Source organism: Pygocentrus nattereri, chromosome 22 (genome assembly GCF_015220715.1).
Source record: "Pygocentrus nattereri isolate fPygNat1 chromosome 22, fPygNat1.pri, whole genome shotgun sequence".
In the NCBI taxonomy this organism is placed as follows: Eukaryota; Metazoa; Chordata; class Actinopteri; order Characiformes; family Serrasalmidae; genus Pygocentrus; species Pygocentrus nattereri.
This window is the reverse complement of record NC_051232.1, coordinates 5,565,327-5,592,189: the sequence shown is the minus strand read 5'-3', so window position 1 is coordinate 5,592,189 and position 26,863 is coordinate 5,565,327. Positions and strand designations below refer to the sequence as shown.

Here is a 26,863-nt window from a genome sequence, read left to right as displayed (position 1 = left end):
GTTGAGGTAAACTGTGTTGTTTTGGGCTTTAAGGTGGTGCAGCTGCTCTCTAGATCCAGTAAAAGTTCACTGCGGAGGCCGAGGCAATAAATCTCAACCTGTGCGATTATTTAATTCCTACGAATTACAGGACAGGCTTGGAATTGAACCATCCTGCAGTGTCCCTGAGATTTCATTAGAAATGGTCAGAAGCTGTCCATTTTATGAGATACCCTTCTCTTACAGCTCCACCTTAGAGACGGAGGCCCATCTTCTGACGCACAGCCATCAGTGGGCACTCTCTGGCCACACAGCCACTCTTGGAGGGACATGTTTGGGTGGTGGACCACTCTCAGCCCAGCTGTCACACTGACATGTCGTTTTATGAACATATTTCATCACAAATATCACCAAAAGTATCACCACAAAACTGAGACCTTCATCTTTATAGCAGCGCATGGAGCTCCAGTTGACGTCCTAATAAAGTGGCTCCAAATAGTGGATTCATGTCTCACCTCATCTCTCTCTCTCTTCCAGGATGGTATGGGTAATCTCCGAGTGACCAAAGAAGGCGTGAGGTTAGAAGGCGTCTCCGAGTTTCTTCTTCCACTCTACGTGAAAGAGATTAAATCCAGACGGGTAAGGCCTGTGGCAATCTGATGGGTCCAATCACTTCTTCTTGTTCAATTTTGCCAGCAGACACAACCTGAAACTCGTCTTTGGTGGTCAAAGCACTTTTATCATTAGGTTATATTGACTTTAATAGTCTACCACCCAATAACATTGTGTTTTGAATGCTTATAACGGTCTGCTACACGCATTTGCCAGTTATTTTGAGGCATAATCGCTTGAACATAGCATTTGTATGCGCCTACACTGCTAATAGTAGCACTTAGCACTTCTGAGGTTACTACAACTAGCATTTTTATGAGATTTTAGCTACATCACTCCATATTACTACCGATTACCATTTACTCTGGCCTGTTAGGTAGTTGTCAGTTAGCTATTGTCAGTGCAGGTTAAGTAGCATTGCTGATTGGAATTGGGTTACCAGATTGGTGGGAATTGCTTTTGCCTCTCCTTTGTAGCAGGTCTAATAGCATGCTGCTATTGGTTACAGCTTCTATGACTATCTTGGGTTTCTGTAACTCCATTTTGCTCATTGAAGCACTCAACACTCTTAGATCTTCGTAAGGCTACTATTTTTAGCATTTTCAAGCCCACATTAATACTATTTCATTCATTCCTGAATGAGTGCCGACTCATCTTGGGCTTGTGAGCTGGTTGAACTGTTTTCAGGCTAATTGCCAGCCAGTCTATTTGGTCAGACTGGCTGGAGTTTTGGTTGGAAGCATCTCGATCGATGGCGTGTTGCTTTTATTCACTGCTGTCAGCTGTTAGTGAGGGATGATACGACTACGCTACCTTTGTGACTGCCACAAATATTTGCAAACCATTTCCAGATATAAGTGTTGACATCTTATTTTCATGAGCCTACTTTGCTAAAGCACTAAGCAAATGCTGTTCATTTACTCTAGAATTACTGTTGATTTATATGCTGGTTTAGCACCCAGCTATTCTCATGGCAGGCTAATTGCTACAGCTGTCAACCTCAAAGCTACGGCTCTTCTTTGTCTGCTGCAGTTGGGTCATCAAACTGAGTGGACTTGTGACAGTGCTTCTCAACTGAGGCTGGGCTGATGACATTTTCCCTTTATTTAATGCTATAAACTCTCTCTGAAGACGCTTGCTTAAAAAAAAAAAAACTTAAACCAGCGTAGAAGCTGGTCTTTGCTGGCCAATGCTGGTCTGGTGTTAGTGTACCTGCTCACCCAGGATGGTCATTTTGGTTGACCAACATACCAACATCCGAAACACAGCCATTGCTGGTTTTGCTAAGGACTAACATGTTCTAGTCTAGTCTAAACTGTTTTTAGCAAAATAGGCTAAATTAGCAACTCTAGCAAAGTATTTCCTTTTCAGATATCACTGGAAGTCAAGCACTTATAGCTGTTGACTGTTGGTTTAGGTTTCTACAAATAACTTGTTCTTCTCTGAGTCTGTGTTGATAGTTTTAGCATGTAGCAAGTTCACAATTCCTAATATTTTTAAGCGATTGCTTTTCCTTTTACTTTGGAATGGGTGGTGATCTATGTTGGACTGTTTAGCTGGTTTCAGGGCAATTTGGTTAAGGGTTAGACTTTTATGGCAAATCTAATTAGTTTGCGGTGTCACAACGTGAAAGTTAGACATAGTTTAATTTTGTCATTCTCAGCACTGCAGTAACACTGACGTGGTGGTGGTGTGTTAGTGTGTGTTGTGCTGGTGCGAGTGGATCAGACACAGCAGTGGTGCTGGAGGTTTTAAACACTCCGTCCACTCACTGTCCACTCTATTAGGCACTCCTACCTCGTCAGTCCACCTTGTAGATGTAAAGTCAAAGACGACAGCTCCTCTGCTGCTGCAGTTTGTGTTGGTCGTCCTCTAGTCCTTCATCAGTGGTCACAGGACGCCGCCCACAGGACGCTTCCCACAGGACGCTTCCCACAGGACGCTTCCCACAGGATGCTGCTGGCTGGATATTTTTGGTTGGTGGACTGTTCTCAGTTCAGCAGCGACACTGACACTGTGTTTAAATCTCTATCAGCACTGCTGTGCCTGATCCACTCAGACCAGCGCAACACACAATGTCACACCACCACCACGACATCAGTGCTGAGAATGATCCACCACCCAAACAGTGGTGTGAGGGTCCATGGGGGACCTGACCACTGAAGAACAGGGTAACAGAGTATCAGAGAAACAGATGGACTACAGTCTGTAACTGTAGAACTACAAAGTGCAGCTATACAGTAAGTGGAGCTGATCAAATGGACAGTGAGTGTAGAAACAAGGAGGTGGTCATGACGTTACGCCAGGTTGGTGTATTTCATGACATTAACATTCAGTTATAATTAGCCTAAACTGCAGTCCATGTATTCTTTACCTGATGCAGAAACCAATACTAGAAAAGGGCTAACATGATAAATTGCTACCAGCAAAGCATCCAGCAGTGTCATCTATGAGCCACACTAGATTCTGTAGTTAACAATGAGTGATTAATGACCCATTTTAGAGCTAGATAACCTTTAGAAAAGGCCTGAATGCTCACATCAATAAATCAACGATAGTTGCACTGATGCGAGTGAACAAATTGTGAAAGCTTGGTAGCTGCTAGCCTGCCGATGACAATGTTGATTAGCCTCAATAATTGCTGCCACATATTGAATCCCATAAAGCACTCTGCGCATCATTTTCCAGCCGTCTCTCAGAGGAAATACAACCAGAAACCCCCTGCGGTGTCATGGATGACCATTTTGGATCCATTTCTTGTTCGGAGACTTGGAGCGAACGAGTGCAACAGAGCGGCTCAGGGCTAATCCAGCTAGCTGAGATGGCCAAGTCCTTTGGCTTGGGAAGTGCACCCAGTGCCCCTAGCCTAGGGGAGAGAGATTGAGCTGTGAAAGTGAGCTCTGGAGACAGGAAGTGTTGGCTTGTGTCATACAGAGCAGCTAGCTTGACCTGGTTTTAGCCCCCTGCTGGGGTAGACACCAGCAGAACCGAAAGAGAAAGAGAGAGCGCGAGTGAATCAGCCAGAAAGAGAATGAATGTGCAACTGAGAGAAGTGGAGCGAGTACAAGTGAATGAATTTGAGTATTTGCTTAAAGAGCCTGAGCTCCACTTAAGACGTCTGTGCAGTTTTATGTACTTAAAACTGTAGTAATTCATTTTTACATGACCATTTTCAACCTCTTTATCCTTCTGCTTTATGCTGCATTTACATTTTCATGGTAGATGGTTGGCAAACTGGATATTCTGTTGTTTTTACCGTGTCAGCAAATTGTTCCAACTTTTGCTGTCAAGTCATTCCTCAATATAACTGACTGTATCTATACCTGTACATATAACTACACTGGAATGAAATGCTGTTCTACAGGCCCCATGATGCAACATCCAACAGCAGAGCATTAATGGGATTTAGAAGGTTAAACAGTGTTTGGTGAGTCTTTGGTGGATGTTGGAAAGGGTCTAGATTAGTCCAAGTAGATTTTGGGGGGCATCTGTATGTTCAGTAATCTGATCAGCTTGGGAAAGAAGCTGTTGCAGAGTCTGATGGTGGTGGAGTGGATGCTCTGGTGACTCCTGCCAGATGGCAGGAGGGTGAAGAGTCGTTCACAATGCTGGTGGCCTTGCAGATGCAGTAACTTGAGATAGGAACCGTTGATTAAAATGAAGGTACCCTTATTTGTGCCACAACAGGGAAATTTCATCTCCGTAATCTGTACAGTGAAACACTACATACACACTAGTGGAGACACACAGTAGGGGTCAGTGAGCACACTTGCATGGAGCGGTCAGCAGTCCTATCCACAGTGCCCGGGGAGCAGGTGGTTGGGTACCTTGCTCAAGGGCACCTCAGTCACAGACTGTTAGCTCAGGTTCCCTAACCTCCAGCCCATGACTGCCCATGGTGGCATGATGGTGGGTAAAGACACCCAAGTGATCTTCCCAACTGTCCTTCCAATCCCTTTAGTGTCCTGTGGTCTGAGATGGTGCAGTTCCCTTGTCAGACAATGAGACAGCTAGTCAGACTGTCCTCTATTGTCCCTCTGTAGAATGTAGTGAGGATGGAAGGATGGAGGCTGGCTCTGTCTCGTAGAAAGTGAAGTCGCTGCTGGGCTTTCTAGGCTAGGCAGGTGGTTTTGAGGGTCTTAGTGCCATCATGGGTGATGTGTTGGACTCAGTTGAATCATTGATGTGCACTGGAGAGTGATCACCACCAGTCATCATGAAGTCAACCATCATTTCTTTCATGTAATTAACGTTAAGAGAGAGATTGTTGCCTCTGCACCGGTCTGCAAGCCACTCCACCTTGTCCCTGTTTGCTGACTTGTCATTATTGCTGATAAGACCCATCTGCAAACTTCAGGATGTGATTTGAGCTCCAGTTTGCAGCACAGTCATGAGTCGGCAGTGTGAATAGCACAGGACTGAGCACACAGCACTGGGGAGCTCGATTGTCATTTAGAAAAAACACATCCACTATTTTACTCTAAAACACTCTAACCGGAAACCAAAAAGTCTTTGGCCACGGATCAGGGAGGAAATCGTGAAAATTGATGACTAAGGGAAATATAATAAGCAACATAAGACACTAATTCCATTAATCATTAGCTACTTTAGTCTCATAGCTCCAATGCTAAGCTAAAGAAACCAACCTCAGGCACGTCTTTGCTGAGCAACTGCATTTGTGGTAAGGAGTGAAATTTGGGGCAGTTGTGAGCTGGAGGTTAGGGAACCAGTCCTGTGACTGGAAGGTTGCCGGTTCCCTGGGTAAAGTAAGGCTTCCCCACCCCGAACTGCTCCCTGGGCGCTGTGCATAGGGTTGCCCACCACTCTGGGCAAGTGTGCTCACTGCCCACTAGTGTATGTGTTCAGTAGTGTGTAGTTGGTGTTTCACTGCACAGATGGGTTAGATTGCGAAGGTGAAACTTCCCCATTGTGGGACCAATAAGGGTCACTTAATTTATATTTTTTTTGTTTAAAAAAAGTAAAAAAGAGCATAAATAAACTGGACCTAATCATCCTGCTGCTTTCACTGAAGACCAGCTGTCACTCTCTGATTGGCTTCTCATGCGGTGGTTAGAAGAAATGGATGAGGCTATGCAGGTGCCTTAATGATGCAAATCTCCGGCATGTGGTGCAAATAAATGAACTGTTTGTAGAAACTACCCAGCAACATTTTGTGAACATGTTAAAAGGACCACAAATCACAACAACCATTCAGAACAACCACCTTGCAAAGGCCTGGTTGACCTGTCCAGGATGTTTCCTGCCTTCCACCCATTGAATGCTGGGATAGACTCCAGCACTCCCTGTGAACTAGAAGGAGAAGTGGCTTGTGCAGTGGGTGGCGCTGTTGCCTCACAGCAACAAGGGTCAGAGTTTGATTCCCCAGCCGAGTCATCAGGTTCCTTTCTGTGTGAAGGTTACATGTTCTTCCTATGTCTGGGTGGGCTTCCTCCCACTGCCCAAAGATGTGCGGTAAAGTCAATTGGATATGTTTAATTGCCCCAAGGTGTGAATGTGTACATCTGTTTGTCTGCCTGTGATGGACTGGCAACCTATCCAGGGCGTTTCCTGCCTTCCGTCCAATGACCGCTAAGATGGGCTCCAGCTCCCCCATGACCCAGAGGGATAAGGGATTTGTATTATTGAGCTGCTTCCTCTGGAGATATTACAGCACAGTCTTTTGAGTCTCCACTTCATCTCATCAATCTCTGCTCTGTCATGAATACATATTTATTTTGAAGCCATACAATGATTGACAGGCCTGTGGATCAAATGACATGCCACCCTGCCTCTGCAGATGAGGACACGGCCATAAACTTCTCAGGTGTCTCTGAAATGAATGGAAATGGATGCAGAGGTTCTCTCGCCTGGTCATCTCATGCTAAGCAGCTCACTTCCAGTGACACGCTTGGGAAGACAAAAGCTGGGGGCATGAAAGAAACATGCGAGAATGACGAGGAAGAATGTGGAGGAAAGGAAGGGGACGAGTGAAGATGTGTAGATATGCTTCTACCCAGATTCACACAGTCAGCTGGAGACAGAAGATGAAGAGACGCCGGTGAGGAGGGAGAAAAGGAAACTGGAAGAGCAAAAATAGAACAAATCTAAATGGTGCTTCTGTTTTTGGGAGCATAATTACCCCAATTTGCATCTTTACATAATGCCATTTTGCATATGTGCTGGAAGGGGTCGAGATTGGTTTATTATCATTATTATTATAATTATAATTATGTCTTCTTTCAGTAAATGGGGAAAACAAGCATCCATGACGTTGGTGGGTGGAAGAAACTAAACATCGGAAGACTTGAGTTGAAGTGTTTCTTTCATACATTAAGCTTAATGGAGCCTCAGGATCTTCTACTATGCTATTTCCCAGTGACTCACAGTGACGAGGACCATCAGAGGCCATGCGCCATGAGTATTAGCCTGTGATTGGTTTTGACATGAGGTGATGGCTCTATTTGAACCCCTCCCTCTGTGACACCCTGGGCCTCTGTGAGGGTGGATTCATCACCCCAGTAGCGCTTGCGGGAAAAGGGTGAATGATGCTAATGTTTGGAGGAGGTCGGGGTCATGCTCCTGGACAATAGGCATGTCAGTCTGGCTTTTTAACAAGTGGAGTTCATCATTTTCTTCATCATCATCTACTGGTAGTGACAGACATTCATGCATACAGCTAATTCCAAGCCAGTTTTGAGGCTAATCGCAAGTTTTACTGCTAACTGCAGTGCTACTTGCCTTGTCTTCTTCGTCCACTGCAGACTGGACGGTTCTCCGTCCTTCCCTTTAGCACTGTCGAGGTTGAGGCTAATATAGTTAGCTAGGATAACTTAGTTATGGTTTTGTAGCAAAAGCTAAAGCTTCAGCTAATAAAATTACTTTTACTATTTAGCTAGTTAACAATACTTTAACCCTTGAATGACCAGAGCCTATCGGTGCGCTGAGTCTATAACCTAAGAAGAGCTCAGGCAGTTTGCATTGACGTCCCTGTAGTTACTGAATAATAAGGCGTAGTATGTAATAAGGCTGGGATTAACCAGACAAAAGGCCGTTACACACTGAATGCAATGCAGTGGTTTTTTGGGGGAATTTCACCAAATTGTTCACACCGTGGAATGTCTTCAACCTCAACGTCAACCTGAATGTCTTCAACTCCAAATACGATCCTTTACAGAACAGGCGAACACTGACTCTGGGCCACTCTCTATTCCAGAAAATCAAAAGTAGCGTAAAGAGCTTGAGTGCTTCGTTTAGGGTCTGTAACCCAGATTGAGTTTGGGACTTCTATTTAGGGGTGATCAAATCTCTGCTTCCCAATATTGAACAGTTCCTGCAGTATTCCGCCCTTATTAGCTTCTAAATTATAAACTAAAGAAGTGACGTAAAGCTATCTAGAACATATATTAATCAAATGTTCTCAATTATACACTTAAGAAACATAAATTTAGATGATAATTCATGCTCAATAATTTACCCTTATGGCATTTGGCAGGGAATCTTATCCAGAGTGACTTAGAATTTGATCATTTTAAACAGGTAGGCGAAGGTAGTGTTAGGAGTCTTGCCCAAGGACTCTTATTGGCATAGTGAGGGGTTGCTTACTCAGGCAGGGGATTGAACCTCAGTTTACAGCATAGAAGGCTATCACTTGCTTAACAAGGTCATAAAGTGTTTATTGTGCATTATTAATATAGATATTAGTGATTTTCACTGAATATACCTCCTGTTATGTTTGAAAAGAAAAGAAAGACTTTAACCCCTGAAAATCCAAGGCTTGTTACAGTCTAAGGCTTATTGTCCAGTATTTACGTGGACTACAATGCATACTTGCTAAATAATTCATAGGATATAAAGTGGGTAGTGAAGCTTTGGACCTCCCATTGGCTCCTGAACATTGAAGAATTAGTGACCCCCAAAATGTGCTCCTCAAATAAAGTTGTATTTGCTACATAAACGGCATCACTTGCTGCACTGGGATTGTAGCTCCAATGAAAACATAAGATAGCAAACATTAAGGTGGGTAAAACTGTGTAAATGACATGTGTGGCTGTAATCCCAGACTGTAGTGGTCTGTAGTGGCTGACAGTAGTCAGCAGTGTTCAGTGTCTGGTGTGCAGAGCTGGGTCAGTGTTTAAAGGAGGCGCTGTGGTCAGTTGTGGTCTGTAGTGGCTGACAGTAGTCAGCAGTGTTCAGTGTCTGGTGAGCAGAGCTGGGTCAGTGTTTAAAGGAGGCGCTGTGGTCAGTTGTGGTCTGTAGTGGAGCTGTATCAGTCCTCAGGAGGTGTGTCTAGCATTCAGAGCTGTGTCAGTGTGTGACGGAGGCTCTGTGGTCAGGGACGAGGTTCTGTGCGGTCATCTGGTCAAGACGGACGAGCATGTGCGCTGTGTTCTGGTGGTGACTGATGATGGGGGTCTGTTCTCTCCCTGCTGAGCCCCTCTAATTATCCCCCATGAGAGACCATAAGAGCCCATCACCACAAACAGAAGGAGAGCTTTATTTATATCCCTCTCTCTCTCTCGTCCCTCATTTTTCTTGCTCTCTTTCTCCTTCAGTCTTTCTCCTTTTCCATCTCTCTTTTGTCTCACTATCTTTCCTTCTGTCTTTTCTATCCCTCACTCTTTCACTCTAATCTACCTTCCTCTTTTCCTCTCTGTCATTCTCTCTTTTTCTCATTCTCTCTCTTCCTCTGCTCATTAGTCTTTTCCTTTCACCTACTCTGACTTCCTCTTTTTCCTTTCTCTCCCCCTTTCTTTTTTCCATCTATAGCTTTCTTTTTCTTTGAATCCCTTTCTCTCTGCCTTTCTCTGTCTCCTTTCCTCATTTGACCTCTTTCCATCTTTCTCTGTCTTCCTCCTCTCTCTCCCTCTCTCTTTCTTCTTTTGACCTCTCTTCCTCTTTCAATCATCCTCTTTTTCACCTGTCTTTCTCTTTTTATTCTCTCTCTCTTTCTCTTGTGCTATCTTTTCACCCCCTTTTCTCTCTCTCTCTCTCTTTCCTCCCTCTATCTGTCGTTCTCTCTGTATCCTGTCTTTTTCAATCATTTGTTTCCATCTCTGTTGCTCTTCTCTCTCTCTCTCTCTTTCTTTCTCTCTCTTTTCCCCCTTTTCCCTCTTTTCTCTTTCTCTTGTTTCTCTGTCTTTTTCTCTCTCATTTCTCATTCTTTCATTTTTCTCTCGTTTCTCTCTCTCTCTCCATGTCTTTTTTCTTCCTCGTTCTGCTGTCTCTCTCCCTCCTTCAGTATTTCTCCTTTTCTGTCTCTCACTCTTTCTCTCTCTCTGTTTTTCTTTGCACCCCCACTCTCTCGTGTTCTTTCTTCCTTTGTTCTCTTAGTTCCTCTTTTGTTCTCCTTTCCATCTTTCCTTTTTTTACCCTTATTTCCCCCCTTTAATCTCTTTCCCCCTCTTCTCTCTCCTTTCTTTATTGATCTCAGAATCTCAGTCAGTAGCTCTGTCAGTCTGTACTACACTCTCTCTGTGAGTATTACAGCAGATTTTATTACTATTTGAATTTGATTAAAAAAGATTGTTTTTCCGTCTTTAGCATAAAGAAAAACCGTCCGTTACCATTTTAGTCACATTTTCTCACATTGTGTTGGTTTCCTTCAAAACAAACCTGTCACTCCTGAATATGAATCGAGTTGAAATGTTATTCAGCACATCATAACTCATTGAGCCTAAACAGGCTGCCAGTAGCTCTAGTTATGAAAGGTCGAAGCACAAAATGTGGAGGAAATAATCAGGTTTTAACTCCTTTTCCTTTCAAATCAATAAAATATCTCTGACCTGCCATTCAAGGCGAATTACGACGACTGTCTGCACCGACGCGGCTTTCGGCAAAAGCGGCAATGTGCTCAGCTTTGATCGCTAATTATTAAACTGTCTCGATGATGTCACAGTGGTGATAAATGATAGCTGTCAGCTGTCAGGTCGAGACGGAGGGGTTCCGAAGTTTCTGGAAGCCGGAGCAGGGCTGGTATAAATGTTTCATGGTGCCGGGGCTGGAGGGGGTGTAGGGCGGGATGGTGACCCATGTAAAAATAGGCTCTCATTAAGATTTAACAGCTTTTCAGCATGATAAAATGTGCTCAGAGAGCGAGAAGGGGAATATTAATTCTGCTCCTGAGGTCTTACTGGGCTTCAAATGCCTCTGCAATCAAAATATGTGAGTAGAAAACCCCTTACTCCAAACAGTCAATCAGCCAAGATATGTTTGGCGTCTAAAGTTACGAGGCTGATGTTACTAACAAGTGATGGAAGCTTATATACATTGTGTTACCTGCATCACATACTTGCCTCAAACCATGTGGAGTTGTTAAGTAATCACTAATAGACTTGCTTTTATGTTTTCTGACACTGAATGCAATACTGTTTTCTATCCTTGAGTCATTAAAAACTTTCAGCTGATATCATAAACTCTGAAAAGAATCTGAAAAAGGAAGCTAACGGTGGAAGTGAAGACAAGATTTGGAATCAATAGAACTCATATAGAACAGCTTTTATGCTAAAAAGGCAAAAAAAAAACCCCACATGACAGTAAAGGACATGCAGGAAGGTTTGACAGACCACTGAGTGGTGGTGCACCATTCTCCCCTGTAGCATTGAATGCACAAACATGATCTGCATCCAGTCCTCAGAAAGCAACCTTATCTGCTACCTTGTCTGCATCCAAACATCTAGGTAAGTCAGAGGTCTATGTCAAACAAGTGCTGTGGGCTCTTTGTCCACTACCGCCAAAGGCAGGTTTGGAAATAAAAAGGAGCAGCATTTGATGGAACCCCTTGCCAACTGTTAAGCATAAGCGTAGCTGCCATACTTCAGGCTTGTGTGGCAGCCAGTAGCACAGGAAACTTTGCACAGGTCAACAGACAAATGGTAAAGTCAGTGACACTCAGTCCAGAAAATGAAGCTGGAAAGTGGCTGGCTTTTGCAGGACAATGATCCAAAACATCTCAAAATTCACTAAGAACTGCTTCAAGACATGCAAGCTGAAGCTTTTAGAAAGGCTTTCACAGCCCCTGAAATCTGGGGGTAGATCTAAAACATGCTGTGCATGCAAAGCAGTTCATGGATATCGTAGAACTTTTAGACATGTGAAGGAATCTTATGAACACTAGTTAGCATTGTGCTAATTGCATCACACACTTGCCTCAAACCCAGTGGATTTGAGTAATCTCTAATACACTTATATAGTTTCTGACACTGTACCCTCTTAAACATTGTTCCTCAAGGGTTCTTTAGTAAAGACAGTGGTTCTATATAGAACCATGAACAAGCAAAGGACCATTTGTGTGCTTAAAGAGCTTTTCACATGGTGAAATTCTTCAGATTGATGGCGAAAATGTTTGTGTATGGTTCTACATAGCACCAAAAAGGTTCTGCTGTTGTGACTATGTCAAGCTTGTAACAATAGAACCTTTAGGAGGAAAGTAAGGCTATTGCAGAACAGAAAAGCATGTTACTCACGGTGCCTGTCTTGGATCAAGCCAAGGTTCATTTTAGATACTAATTAGTCACCATGAAGCCCCTTTAGCTACGTAAATGAACCTGCTTGTCAACCTCTGAAAATATTGTGCAGTCGGCACTGTCAGGAAAAATTAGCAGTGTTATTGTGTGGCTCTGGACTATGCCACTATACACACTCACGCACAACTGAATTGCATCAACAGCTTACCACATGTAATCATGTAATATTAACCATGCATAGACCTCAGGGGACCATTCCATGCGATAAGTAGAGCACACTGGAGAACGCTTTAAACCACATATGTGTGGTGTTCAAACACTGAGCTGTCACGTTATCTCGTGTTTAAGGGGGTGTGAAAGCATTTACACACATAGACACACATTTATTTACATGATTTACAATCAGCTCATACAGTGCTGTGAAAAAGTCAGAGACCACCTTTGTGTACTTCATTTCCAGTCAAAACCAGGCAGCTTTAGATGGCTAGTCATATGTTAGTGATGTAGTTGCACTTGTGTTCACTGGGAAGTTCTTAGTTGAGAATTTTATAAATTGACTACCACCACCAATATAGGCTGTCAGTAGATTGTCAGTAGAACAATGGACGGGCTACTAGAACCTATGCCTTAACATCACTGAATGTGTCTGGAATTACTTGGATGGCAAAAAGCAGGAATTCTACCAACTTCTAAGACTGAACTTTGGAAGAGTGGAAAAATATCCTTGCAGATTTCCTTGAAAAGTTCAAACCATATCTGCTGAAAAGAATGGAGGCTGTAATACAGTTAAAGAGTGCACACAGTAAATATTGAACAACTTGAAATTAGATTTAGTTGTTGAGGCTTCTGTGTATTTTTCTGTCAAATGTATGTGTTCTGGGTTTCTGACAGTGAAGAATGAATCATTTGGAAGGACTGTTTAATAGTTTGGAAGTAATGTGTTTTTGGAAGTTTCCAATGAACTCAGGAACCATAAGCTTAGGAACTACAGGTACTCATGAAATTTCGGAACTACAGGTACTCATGAATGCTTTCCACCAGGTGCAGAAACAGGCAACTACCCTCAGTTGGAATATTAGCTGTTTCCACTGCAGGAAACTGGAACACAGGTAGACCTGTTCAGTTGCTTGTTGACATAAATAGCTAATCAGCCAATCACACGACTGCAGCTCAATGAATTTAGGCACATAGAGGTGGTCAAGACAACTTGCTGAAGTGCAGACCGAGCATCAGAACGGGGAAGAAAGGGGATTTAAGGGACTTTGAACGTGGCGTGGTTGTTGGTGCCAGACGGGCTGGTCTGAGTATTTCAGAAACTGCTGATCTACTGGGATTTTCACACACAACCATCTCTAGGGTTTACAGAGAACGGTCCAAAAAAGAGGAAATATCCTGTGAGCGGTCAGTTGTGTGGACGAAAATGCCTTGTTGATGTGAGAGGTCAGAGGAGAATGGGCAGACTGGTTCTAGATGATAGAAAGGCAACAGGAACTCAAATCACAAACCAAAATCTCTGAGGAACGTTTCCAACACCTTGTTGAAAGTCTGCCATGAAGAATTAAGGCAGTTCTGAAGGCAAAAGGGGGTCCAACCTTTTACTAGCTAATAAAGTGTACCTAATAAAGTGGCCAGTGAGTGTACATTCCTGCAGAATTCAGTTCCAATCTACATCTAACATTCTGTACCTCCCCTTACCTAATGCAAATATATCTGATCCAGCCAAGCAAGAACTTGTGAAGAAATAAATTAACTGAAGCAAATGGAGCAGACTGTAGTTGGTATTAGATTGATTAGGAAAGTAGATTTCCAGGTCCAGGATTGGTGATCAGTGCTCTAATGGTACCCCAGTTTAATCACTGGAAATGTGTCTATAGTTGCAAGCTCTTTAGTTTCTTTGAGAAATTCCAGAGCTTTCTTGGAAAGATGCAAATACTCTCTGAATTCTTAGATTAACTAAAGCAAATGTAGCAGATTGCAATTAGCATTAGATTCAACAAGATCTCCAGGACCAGGGTTGGTGACCACTGCTGTAAATATTCTGGAACCTCAGAGGAAATGTTTCTATAGTTCCAAGCTCTTTAGTTTCTTTAGAAGTTCTGGAACTTGCCAATAGTAACTATCTGACCAATAGTTTTGGAACTCTTAATTTTTTCTAAAAAAGTGATCACTAGCCATCCTCCTGGAGATCTACTTTCCAGCAAAGTTCAGTTCCAGTGGTCACCAGTCATCCTCATGGAGATCTATTTTCCTGCAAAGTTCAGTTCCAACCTGTTTCTTACATTCTGTCACTCCCTTACCTAATGAAAATGCATCTGATCAATGGGAAAATAGATCTCCAAGACCAAGGTTGATGACCACTGCTCTAATGGTACCTTAGTGGAACCTCAATGGAAGTGTGCCTGTGGTTCTGGAGATCTTAAACTCCTCATAAAATTCTGAAATATCAGTAGAAATGTGTCTAGTGCACACCCTGTTGGGTTCATACTTTGCATTGCAAAGCAGCTATAAGCACTTTTCCTGAATTCCCTTATTTCTTTGATTTCAACTAAACATAGACATTGAAAAATAATCATTTGTACAAGTAACTGTTTTGCCTGGACAATAAAGAAATTAAGGGTGGTCTCTGACTTTTGCAGTGCTGGATGGATAATGTGCTTCTTTTCAATCAAAGCAATTGGAACATATGTGGTTATGCATACAGACACACACTATCAGTGACTAATCCTGCACTTACCAGAGCTATAACAGCACATAGTTAATGGGGGTTGCGGTCTCCATGACAACAACCCGACAGTTAATTAAGAGGACAAACAAAAGCATTAGTGTCATAATGGTTCTGACACACCGTTACCACCTCCTGCTGACACACACTCACACACATCATCATTCCCATTCTGAAGCCAGCCTCACCTTTGCCCTTGCATCAGGTAAAATTAATTAAGGAGAGATACAGGATTAATTAAAGTGACACAGTGACATTACACGCACCCAGGTGGCCACTCTAGCCTTTTCAGTGGTCGCTAATGCCATCCAGCTAGGTGACAGGGGTGCAGAGTTGATGGCCGGTCTGAAGCTCAATGGGGAAATGTCGCAGGTGAGAGGTGTGTGTTCAGTGATGGAGGGGTTGTTGCAATGCTCCCTTCATTGGAATATTAGCTGCTTTTCCACTGCAGGAACCCTTATATGAACCAGGACCATTTTTTCCATCAACTTCTGCAGGAACTCAAGTCCATTTTCATGAGCCAGGACTTGTTTTCAGGAATTCGAGAACTTTTGCAGGGGCTTGGGAATCTTCAGGGGGATTTCTACCAGCAGAACCAGGCAGTTTTAGCTGAGGAAACTTTATTGAAACCAGGAAGATTTCTGACAACTCAGGAACTTTTTCAGGAACTTGAGAGCATTGGAAGGAAATGCAAAGGGTTTTCAGAAACTCGGGAACTTTTTTCTGCTGGATTTCTACTCTTCAGACACTCAGGAACACTTCAGCTACATTTCCAGGAAAATATTTTTTTTCAGAGAACTATTGGCTGCAAAACAAGAGTTCTTGTTCAGTTGGAATTTTAGCTGGTTTTCAGAGCCAAGAACTTTTTCCAGGATAATTTTAACTGGAAAGACTTTCTCAGGAACTTTGAAAGTTTTAGGCATATTTCCACCAGAGCAACTTTTTCATGTTTTAGGCATGTTTATTGGCAGAACTTTCTTGAGAACTCACTTTTTTTCTTCACTGAAGTGAAGGAAGTTTCAGATGCATTCAGATGAAGTAACTTTTAGGCATGCTTCCAGCTTGCTTTCCACCATAGGGACTTTCTTAGAAACATTTACAGGAAGAATTTAAAAACTTTTTCCAGCAACTCAAGGACTGTTTTCAAGAAGTCAGGAATTTTCTCAGGACCTCAAGAACTTTCAGGTGTACTTTTTCCAGTCTCAGGAACCTTTAGGTACACTTCCAACAGAGAAACTTTGAGCAACCAGGAACTTTTGGGCACACTTTTAATTCCTACCATAAAGTAAATATTTTCTTTGGATCCAGAGCTACTAGAGTGGAGCTTGCTAGATGAAACATTATTAATTGGTCAAACACAAACTTCATAGAACCCTTTTATCTGCCATTTTTCTAAACCCACACAAACTTCAGTCTCAACATCCTCTCCATTCACCGAACTGCTGTAGGAATACGCAAAGGATGTCATTCAGGAACTGCATAGTACTTTTTGACAGTATGTCAAAGGTTGTTTGGACATGTGCCTATAGTTCTGGGACTCTTAGGTTCCTCCAAAGTTTCTGGAACCTCAGTGGAAATGTACCTGGAGTTCCATAGCTCTAGATCCCACCTCACCCCGGACATACCACGTTGCATCCTGTAGTGTCTAAAAATTCAAAACCATTCTTATGCTGGAGGAGGTATACAAACCAGTGCCAACACTCTGCATCGACACACACTGGTGCCCAGTGACTCCTAACTCTGTTCAAGTTCTCAGCACATCACATCGATATAAATGGCTTTACATATAGCACCAAAAAGGGTTCTCCTATTGTGACAACACAGACTTGTAACAAAAGAAGAGCCCTTTTCATTGCTAACTAGAATCTAGCCCCCCAACTGCTCCACGGGCTCCATTCCTAGGGCTGCCCACCACTGGGCAGGTGTGCTCACTGCCCCCTAATATTAGTGTGTTCACTAGTGTGCATATATATAACTATTGTCTGTACTATGGAACCCTTGAAGAACCATCTTTTATAAGAGTGCAGCCTTTCTCAGCTTGTATCTTTCAGCTCCAGACCAGCCAGTTTGTGAGGAGGGAGTTGCATTGCTGGAAATGAAGGATAGGCATTTTTTTTCCTGAATATCTTTCATTTTTCCATTATTTCAATCAAACTTCGAGTACTATTTTTTATTTTACATTTATGCAATTTGGCAGATGATCTCATCCAGAGCAACTTACAATCAAATCCCAAAGAATCTTACTGGTATAGCACGGTGTGCTTGCCAGGACAGGGGATCAAACCCCAGGCTGCCACCTGGAGGCCAACAATGTGACCCACTATGCTATGCCAACCACTGTTTGTCTGAATATGTGTCCATTGTTCACAGGCAGATATCGATTGATGAATTCATTGGGTAAGATTTATTTTAAATATATAAGAAACAAATAAGTAGACAGTATAATGATCCCTGCTTCTTTGGTTGTCTTGCAGATTGCTTGGTTTTGCTGAGGTGCTAAGGCTTTAACTCTATTTTTAATGGATCTGGGGGTAAAAATGGTCTCGATATTCAGTAAATTTCGTCGGATTGCTGCTGTTTGTTTACCGTTTCAGCTTTAATATTAGGTTAGTTAGCTTTGATCTCGCTGAGCTAATAATCTCCCTTCAGTTTTGGCAGTGCTTGAACAAGGACGGTCATCTACTGTTGACTGGTTATGAAACTTGATGAACTTGTGTCGTTGGCTGTTTATGGGCGAGGGTAGGTGGGGTCTTTCAGTAGTTTCCTTTGCCCCCTGGGCAAATTAAAATGAAAAACCCAGCAAAGCATAGCATCCAAGTAATTATGACCTGGAGGAAGTCAGGGAGGAAGTAGACCCAGTCAAACTCAAAAGCACATTTGGGTTTCAGCAGATTATATAATCCTCAGGCTTACATAAGACGGTTATGGTTAAAAGACATGATTACTCTCAGAGCTGTGTTTCCCCTCCTCTAACACACCTGACTCAGGTCAGAAAGGGCTGTCGAAGAGGAAAATGTGCCTCAACTTCCTCCAGAACGAGAGGACTGGTGTTCAAGAAGATGTCCAAAGAGAATTCAATCCCATTTTAGCCTATGAGTCTGGCCTATGAGGAATACCTCAGTGTGAAGCCACTTACTTTCACCAGCGTATTTCATATCATAATCCAGGCTCACGCCGGTGATTTTTACTATAGGAGTTCCAATGAACGTTTTAGAGCATCGAGCTTATTGACTGCAGTCAGTTCTACGTGTTGTTTACTAAGTTATGTAGTTTATTTTGTTACAGGGCTGCAACTTACAATAGCACAAAGACTTAAAATACAGTTTTCTGGATAATTTCGTTGTGTTTTTGTTTCATTTTGAAAACTTTAAAACTTTTTAAAATTTATTTTAGATTTAAAAATTCCTACTGAGCTTATGGGCAGAACTGACTGAACATGTTTGTGATCCATTTATTAAGAAACCTGAAGCTTCTGTCTTTCTTTCTTTCTTTCTTTCTCTTTTCTGTTTCTCTTCTTTAATTCCTTTCTTCATTTTTCTTCTTTCCATTCTTCATTCTCTTTCTTTCTATCTTTCTGTCTTTTCTGTCTTTCTTTCTTGCTTGCTTTCTTATTTTTCTCTTTTACTGTTTATCTTCTTTGATTTCTTCCTTCATTTTTCTTCTTTCCATTCTTCATTTTCTTTTTCTTTCTTTCTTTCTTTCTTTCTTTCTGTCTGTCTTTTATTGCTGTTTTACTACTAGTGATGTATGCACTCTTATAGTACACTAGTCTGCATAATTACACATGTGCATCTTTGTTGTTTTCTCTTATGTAACTACACATTATTATTATTATTATTATTATTATTAATAATAATAATAATAATAATAATAATAATAATATAATACCTCACTTGAAACAGGGTAAAAATATTAATGTGAACTCTTATTTCCAGCAAGGTTTTCTGATTGTGACACTTATGAGAACTAAAGTTCTGACTTGAACCCATTCTGTAATTTGATGTTATTTACAGCAACCGCACAAATATTTATCTTTAAAAAAATATTTTTACAGCAATACAGTCAAATTGGTACTAATCCATAGGATTTGATCAGTCACAACACAAATATTCAACATAATCATGTAAATGTTACACTTTAAAAATACACGGACAGTCTGTTACACACGAGGCTCCAAAGAATATCTTCAACACGCTTGGAGGAGAACGCTGATTCTGTTGTGTCAGTTAGACTCCCCTGTTCACTAGTATTGTGCTGAATGGAGGAGGAAGGACCTGTTTGTAACATGTTTTCTGATGAACTCCTGATGATACAGCCAAAGCCTAGACACTTGGGCAAAATATTGCATTTGAGTAGTTCCATAGAATCTAGAGGTTTACACTGAGTGTTAGAAGTATGTCATTTCTAGGCTTGTAGTCTGTGACTGACAAGAACATTGCCTGAACAATTTTCCATCCTGTTTTGAAGGGTTGGAACAGGCATGGGGTGACATGGTCAGAAAAGACCAATCATATGTCAGTTGGACTCACTCAGGGTGCAGGAAATGGCAGTCATCATTAGAGCAGAAATAAAAAAGACTGGTAGGTAATCTGATGGCAATTCTGAGGATAAGGTCCACTTTAAGGATGTGCTGGTGGCAACGAACTGGACATTAGGGACAAATTAGTTGTCAGAAGTAAGATTACAGGCTCATTACATGTACCAAACGATGTAATAGATGTCAAGGTTTAACCCTACTAGCTCCCCAATGTGCCTATAGGTCTCAGGAACATCTCTTCTTACATTTTCTCTAAGTATTATCTTAAGCTCACTTATGCGGTGAATAAATGAATGGTCATTTTGACTGGGAATGAACTGAATGAAGAGTGACCGCTGAATTAATGATTCCTTTTATTCACGGTAAAATGCTGTTCTGTCCTGAAAAAGTAATGCTCCCCCCACCTTTGGTTTGAATGAACCAAATTCAGTTGACTATTGGGTTCAATTTAACTAGTCATGAATACTGCCAGATCTGTTGGATCTAAACATCACTTAAATAGAATCTGCCTGGCAATGTGAAGCAGGATAGAAGGCCTCAAAAAGCAGCACATTCAAATGCACAAGAAAAACCATTGAAATCTATGGAAAGGGATATACAAAGCCAATGGTAAAGCTTTGGGACTCCAGAACATAGAAGCATTATCCACAAATGGAGAAAACTTGGAACACCAGTGAACCTTCCCAGGAGTGGCCAGCCTACCAAAATTTCACCAAGAGTGCATCAGAGACTCATCCAGGAGGTCATAAAAGAGCTAAGATGAACTTCTAAAGACCTACAGACCTCACTTTCCCCAGTTAAGGTCAATGTACGTGATTCCACAATAGGAAAGACACTGGGCAAAAATGGTATCCATGGGAATGTTTTCCAGTACAAACCATTGCTGATGAAAAAGAACAAAAAGGCTGGTCTCACATTTGCCAAAAAACATCTAGATGACCCCCCGAATTTTGGGATAAACTGTGGACTGAAGAGTCAAAGATGGAGCCTTTTGGAAGACTTGGGTCCTAATACACTGCATTCCACCATAAGGACATCATACCAACAATCATCATGGTAGTTGTAGTGTGTTGGTCTGGAACTGCTTTGCTTCAACAGGACCTGGACGATTATCATATAACTGATGGAACCATGAATTCTGCTCTCTCTGTCAGAAAATCCTGAAGGAGAATATCCTTCAGTTGGGTTATGCAGAAGGACAATGATACAAAGCACACAAGTAAGTCCACCTCTGAATGGCTCCAAAGAAACATGGTTTTGGATTGGCCTGAAGTCCTGACTTGAACCCTGCTGAAATATTGTGGCCTGACCTTAAACAGGCAGTTTGTGCTCGAAAATCCTTCAATGTAGTCCACTTTATAACAATTCAGAGCCCAGAATTCCTTCACATCAATGTAAAAGACACAAATAACTGCTAATATTTGACTGCAGTCCTTTTTACAACACTACAAAAGACATTAACAACTGAAGCATGACGCCTATGATGAAGCGTTTCAGGTGTAATTTTGTCCCATTCTTCCTGCAAACATGTTTTAAGGTGTGCAACAATGTAGAGTCTTGTTGTGGCATTTTGCATTTTAAAATGCACCACATTTTCTCTATAACAAGGCTCAGCAACCCAGAAGAGCATTTTGTCCTTTCAACAAAAATCAAACCCCTTTTGGAGCCACATTTTATGTCCATTTTACCATCTTGGCTGTAAATATCTCTCAGTATGTGCTAAGGTGCTAGTAGAGGCTACAAAATATAATATAGATGAAAGCACAGACTTGCTCTGCTTTAACTTTAGCTCAACTTTAGCCACTTTTCTCGCATCTCCAGCAGGAAACATTTCCTCAAAAGTAGAATAGTTTCTTGTAAAACGTCTCACATCGTTCGGTTTTTTACGTCTGAAGTCAGCTTCTCGTTTGCCGGCTTCTTGTTTTAATTTGCCCGTTCCTCCTTAAATGGCACCAGACACACCGGAATGTAACTGCTGCATCATTTAAGGTGGAACGGGACAATAAAATAAGCTGGCTTCAACTTTGCAACTTTTTATTTGACAGTGATTGTAAATAGTCCAATAGTCCTCCAGTCCAAATCATTGGTGTTCGTCTTAAATCTCTCTCTTTGCCTTTTTGTTAGCCACTAGCTGGCCAAGACCATTTTCTGCATTTCACGGTTAAAGGGTGAATTAGCAGTTATAGGCTACGTTAACTCCAGTGTTTAAGACCATTTATTGTTTAAACTGTGTTAGAACGATTGGCAGAGCTTTGTTTTAGGAGGATTATTGTATTTTTTACCTAATATGTAATTCTATGGAGCTGCAACAGGGCAGTAAAAGAGCCACATACGGCAAAGTCGCACGTTGCCGACCCATTACCTACTAAATATTCAGTTTACACTATCGTTACATGATCTTACCGTACAGCTCCCTAAGCACTATTATTATTCTCTCTCTGCTGCCTTTCTGACCCTTCAAATCAGTATAAACATGCAATTTTGCGTGTGACTGTGTTACATAATTAACAGAGGCTGTGAGCCCCATTCTGTCACATACTTCTATAAATCGTAATAAGTACGAACATATCAAACGCAGCCAACCTGCTGTTTTCATCTGCGCTCTGTTTACTATCATGTGGAAAACAATACCGTGAAAGTGCTTAAAGGGCATGAGCATTGAGTTCACCTCACACGTGTATTACAGCATCCAGTTCTCCAGCAGTGAGAGCTACAGACAAAACCATATCTTCTCCGAAATATCTTTAAAACATGAGCTCCACTCCCAGACTGCGGGTCAGCTCAGCCGGCAGTCCTGCGTGTGTGTGTGTGTGTGTGTGTGTGTGTGTGTGTGTGGTATGACACACTGCGTTTTGTTCGGATCAATAACCCAACAATAGATTCATTTGTTTACATGGTATGAACAGAAGACCTTGACCTTGTACACAGAACAGAGAGAGAGATCAAGGGATGAGCAAGAGCTGACTTTTAGAGAGAGAGGCAGAGATGATAGGCAGACTGTTCCCCTACTGGCAGACCCTAAAGGGCCTGCACCATGGAAAACTTCAGCTACTTAGGTTTGATGTATCATGTAAGCATTATTAAAGTTTCAAAACGCACACAGTCTGTGCACTAAGCTGCAAGAACAGCCCGTTTTGAATTCATTCCTGCTGTGATGTCACCAAATCTAACACATTTATACATACCCACCTGTTCAGCCTGCAGCAGTTTGGTCCCGCCCCCTCACAAGACATTATCTGTTTAGTATGTTTCATACGTACAAACGCAGCTCACGGCATGTTTAAATAAAACATGAGAAAAATGAGAGCGTTTCAATAATAGTGCACTTAAGAATCGGATAACTGAACATCAGATTTGGTCAGACGTCTATCAGTGTGTTTATGGGGAGACCCTGGGGCTGCACAGGTCAGGCAGTGACCAGATTTCTGCTTTGCAACCAGCCAATAAACTCACAGAAGAAGACGTGACGTAAACATAACGTAAAACTTCAGGCCACAGCTTTTGTTTCCCCCAAAGTCATCGCATTACTTTACCTGAAAATGTGAACGTACATCACCAAAGAGATGAAAAGCATTTAAATCCTTTTTATTCATTTCCTCACACATGTATTTGGTTTTAGCGTCGTCACAAAATGCAGAAAAACACTTTTGGAGAGACGCTGAAACCAAATAGATGCTTGATACATGTTTGCTCATTTCTGGCACTGCAGCCAAACTGAGAACACCGAAAGAAATCAGAGTAAGAGTTCACATGCACCGAGAAATCTGATTACTCAGCTAAAATCTCTAAATCTAGATTTCTAGATCTTACTCTGATTTATGCAATCAGACTATGCTGTTTACGTGAACACTTGAATAATCAGATAACTGCAGAAATCCGATCATGCTCACGTTGTTGAGTGCATGCAAGTTAATAAAGCACAAAAAGGGTTCGTCTATTTTATATGACGTCAAGTTTGAAACAATAGAAGAACCCATTTTTCTCTCTTTTTTTTATTATTATTATTATTTTTTTTTCTATTTATTTATTTACTTACTTAATTATCATTATTATGATTTATTATTATTATTTTTTTTTTATTTTTATTTTTTTTCTCTCTCTCCTCCCTTCTTCTCTTTCTTTCCTGTCCTCTTTTTTATTGCCTGTCAGGCCTGGCCAAACAAATAAAATGAAAACTTTAACAAGAATAGGCTTTAGTAACCTATAGAGCTTTTTCTTGTGAAAACAAATATGTTTGGTACATCAGTACATTCGGATTACCATTCCGATTGCAAAAATGGCCAGACATGACAGGTTTAAAAAAAAAAAAAAAAAAAAAAAAAAAAAAAAAAAAAAAAAAGAAGAACCCATTTTTTGGTCCTATACAGAAAGACGTTTTATACAGAACCATATACAACACATTCTCCATCTATTTGAATAACAATTCTGCCATAGAATGAAGAATTTAAGTCATTTGAGTGTTCATGGCTCTATATAGAGCTATTGTTTTTAATAAAGAACCATCTTTTTTACCAGTGTGGACATAACCACATGTTGGGATTCATCCCTAGAGACACTCTGCCAGGCCGTTTCTGCTGTGGTTTTCAGTTCCTGCTTGTTCTTGGGGCGTTTTACTTTCAGCTTGGTCTTCAGTAAGTGAAACACGTACTCAAATAGAGGTCAGGTGATTGACTTGGCCATTGCAGAACGTTCCACGTCGTTATCTTAAAAAGGTCTTGGGTTTGCTTTCACAGTATGTTTCGAGTCATTGTCCGTCTGCACTGTAAAGCACAGTTAAGTGAGTCTTGAAGCATTTGGCCGTTTTTGTTAGCAGTCACATCCTCAATAATTCCCCCATAATTCTGGTACAGGTAGATCTTCATCTCATTTGTCAATATGATGTTGCTCCAGAGCCGTGCAGGACTTTTAGCTAAGGTGCAATCTGGTCTTCCAGTTTTTGAGGCTCACCAGTGGTGTACATCTTGTGGTAAATCCTATGGAGAAGTCTTTTCATGATTGTTGACTTGGGCATAGATATGCTGACCACCTGGAGGGTTATCAATTCTTGCAATGTGTTCTTTCTTCAGCAGGGAAAGAATTCGTCATCCACTACAGCTGTTTTCAATGGCCTTCCAGGACTTTTGGTGTTGCTGAGCTCACCAGGGGGTTAGTTCTTTGTAAAAATGTACCATATAGTTGATTTGGCCATATCTACTATTTTTGCTATCTTTCTGATGGGTTTGTTTTCATTTTTCAGCCTAATGATGGTTTGCTTTATTGGCAGTGATGCTCCTTGGATACCAAATCCCACACTTAAATCAGTTGTAGACCTTTTGTCTACTTACTGTTAAGTGAAATACTGAAGCAATGACACATACCTGGCCATAGAACACCTGAGTAGCCAAGTGTTCAATTACTGTTGGTGCCCAATTCCAACTCCAATATCTTGTGATAAAAAGATAAGAAGAAAATGGTCAGAGCAGTAGGGTTCTTCTCATAGCACTCTCCAGTGGGAGGTGGGAGGTTAGTGAAAGTGACATTTTGGCATCTGATGCTTTTTAACAATGTTCTCCTGATAGGCTGACTAGCCGAGCTCAGACCAATAGCAGTGAACAGACTCAAAAACTAATCAATTACCAGATAATCGATAATGAGACGAGAAGGCTATCTCTGTCCACACTGTGTAGTGGCTCATGTGCATATTAGTGACCTCATCCAATCTACAGTATCACCACAGCAATGGAAAGTCCACATATTAGGTCATTTGTCTGCATGGACTTTTGTATTATGGATATCCATCTATCTATATTCCTTTCAGGGCTGCACAATATATCATTTGGTTATCGTTATCATGATATGTATCTTTGCAATACTGATATCTAACAAGCCGGCAATCAGCAAAAGAGGCCTCTGTGTGCTGTGAGCATCCTGACCAATCACAGCTTTCGATGTGTGTATATATATATATATATATATGCCTAAATGTCTCCAGACAATCCTACTTTAAGGCGCAGCCATTGCTGATACAGAAGGTCCTTTGCACAATCACAATGTATAATCTCATTAGGAAGGCACTGACCAATAGAATGGGACACTCTTCAGCACCCATGCATGAGTCTAAGGTCACTGTGCTCAATGCCAAGCACTGGCTAGTGGAGTATATAGCAAGAAAATGTCAAGAATAGGCAAACATTCCAAAGAGTTCGTTGGCACGGAGGTGGTGTCTTATTAGTTTTAGAGACTTGGTGACCCCAAGATATTGAAGCGGGTCGTGAAGTAAGGAGGCTCAAGTTAGTGGAGAATCTCACGGAGGGAAAACTTTAATCTAACGAGACAAAAACGAAACTCACAACTCACTTCCAAAACAACAACTGAACTAAAACCAACTAGTGCCTCCCCCCTCAAGTCTCTTAAAGGGCTAGACCCCGTTGAGTGACTTAAAGCCTGTCCGTTGCGGATTCGCTCCAGTCGCGAGTAGTAGCCCCTACAATATGACCATTTTCTGTAAATCTCCAACAGTAATCATAGACAAAACGTTTGCCTCTCTAATCAAGCTGTATACTGTGTGGAAGAGCAAAACACACCTCCAGGCATGTTCACTGTAGCTCCAGTTGTTCTAAACTTCTAAATGTCTTAATTCTAGTTAGTTTCGTCTCATTTTACTCGTATGTTCTGTAATATTCCCCATTTTGAGGCATGACTAAGGCCACTGTTTCCTTAGATTTATACCCTACTGAAACAAGAAGTCATGACTGACCACCTAGGAGTTCCCAAGCACTCAAATGGACTTAAGTAAGCGAGGTATAAATGGGAACATAATTTGGTCAGAGATACCTTCACTTGAGTAAAAGTACAAACGTATTTGCCTTCAAATGTACTTAAGTATCAGAAGTAAAAGTACTCAAAGATTAAATAACTTAACTTAGTTACAAGTGTAAGTCTAATAAAAACTTTAAACAAAGGTTCATAAATGAGTTTCCTTTACTATATTGATCTGTAGGTCTATATTCATTCATCTGTAGGTCTCTATTGCATGTGTAAACTGCAACTTTGTGTACTTTCTTAATTCTATTTTTATTTTTTATATTTTTCTGCTAACAGACACCTTGTTTATTTATTTCTATAGTGTATCTTATATTTTGTATGATGCACATCTTTGTCTGCTTACTGCTCTTTATCTGCTTACTGTGTATTCTGCTGTAACAATGTAAATTTCCCCCAGTGGGACAATAAAAGTCTCTTATAAACATAAATCACCCCAAACTAATTTACTCTACAGCGCCAATTCCAATGAAGTTGGGACATTGTGTAAAACATAATAAAAACAGAATACGATGATTTGCAAACCTATATTCAATTGAATACACTACAAAGACAAGATATTTAATGTTCAAACGGATAAACTTCATTGTTTTTTGCAAATATTGTGAATTTGATGCCTGCAACACGTTCCAGAGAAGTTGGGACAGGGGCATGTTTACCACTGTGTTACATCACCTTTCCTTTTAACAACACTCAATAAGCGTTTGGGAACTGAGGGCACTAATTGTTGAAGCTTTGTAGGTGGAATTA

At 41.3% G+C, this 26,863-nt stretch overlaps 1 protein-coding gene across 1 annotated transcript in view; it reads left to right on the top strand.

Moving 5' to 3' along the window:
• The window catches only part of LOC108413919 (zeta-sarcoglycan), a 345,220-nt gene that overhangs the window by 219,196 nt on the left and 99,161 nt on the right, over nt 1-26,863 (top strand). The window contains exon 3 of the mRNA XM_037532888.1: nt 517-618. Coding sequence (XP_037388785.1) covers nt 517-618 — 102 coding nt within the window. The remainder of the gene's footprint in view (nt 1-516; nt 619-26,863) is intronic.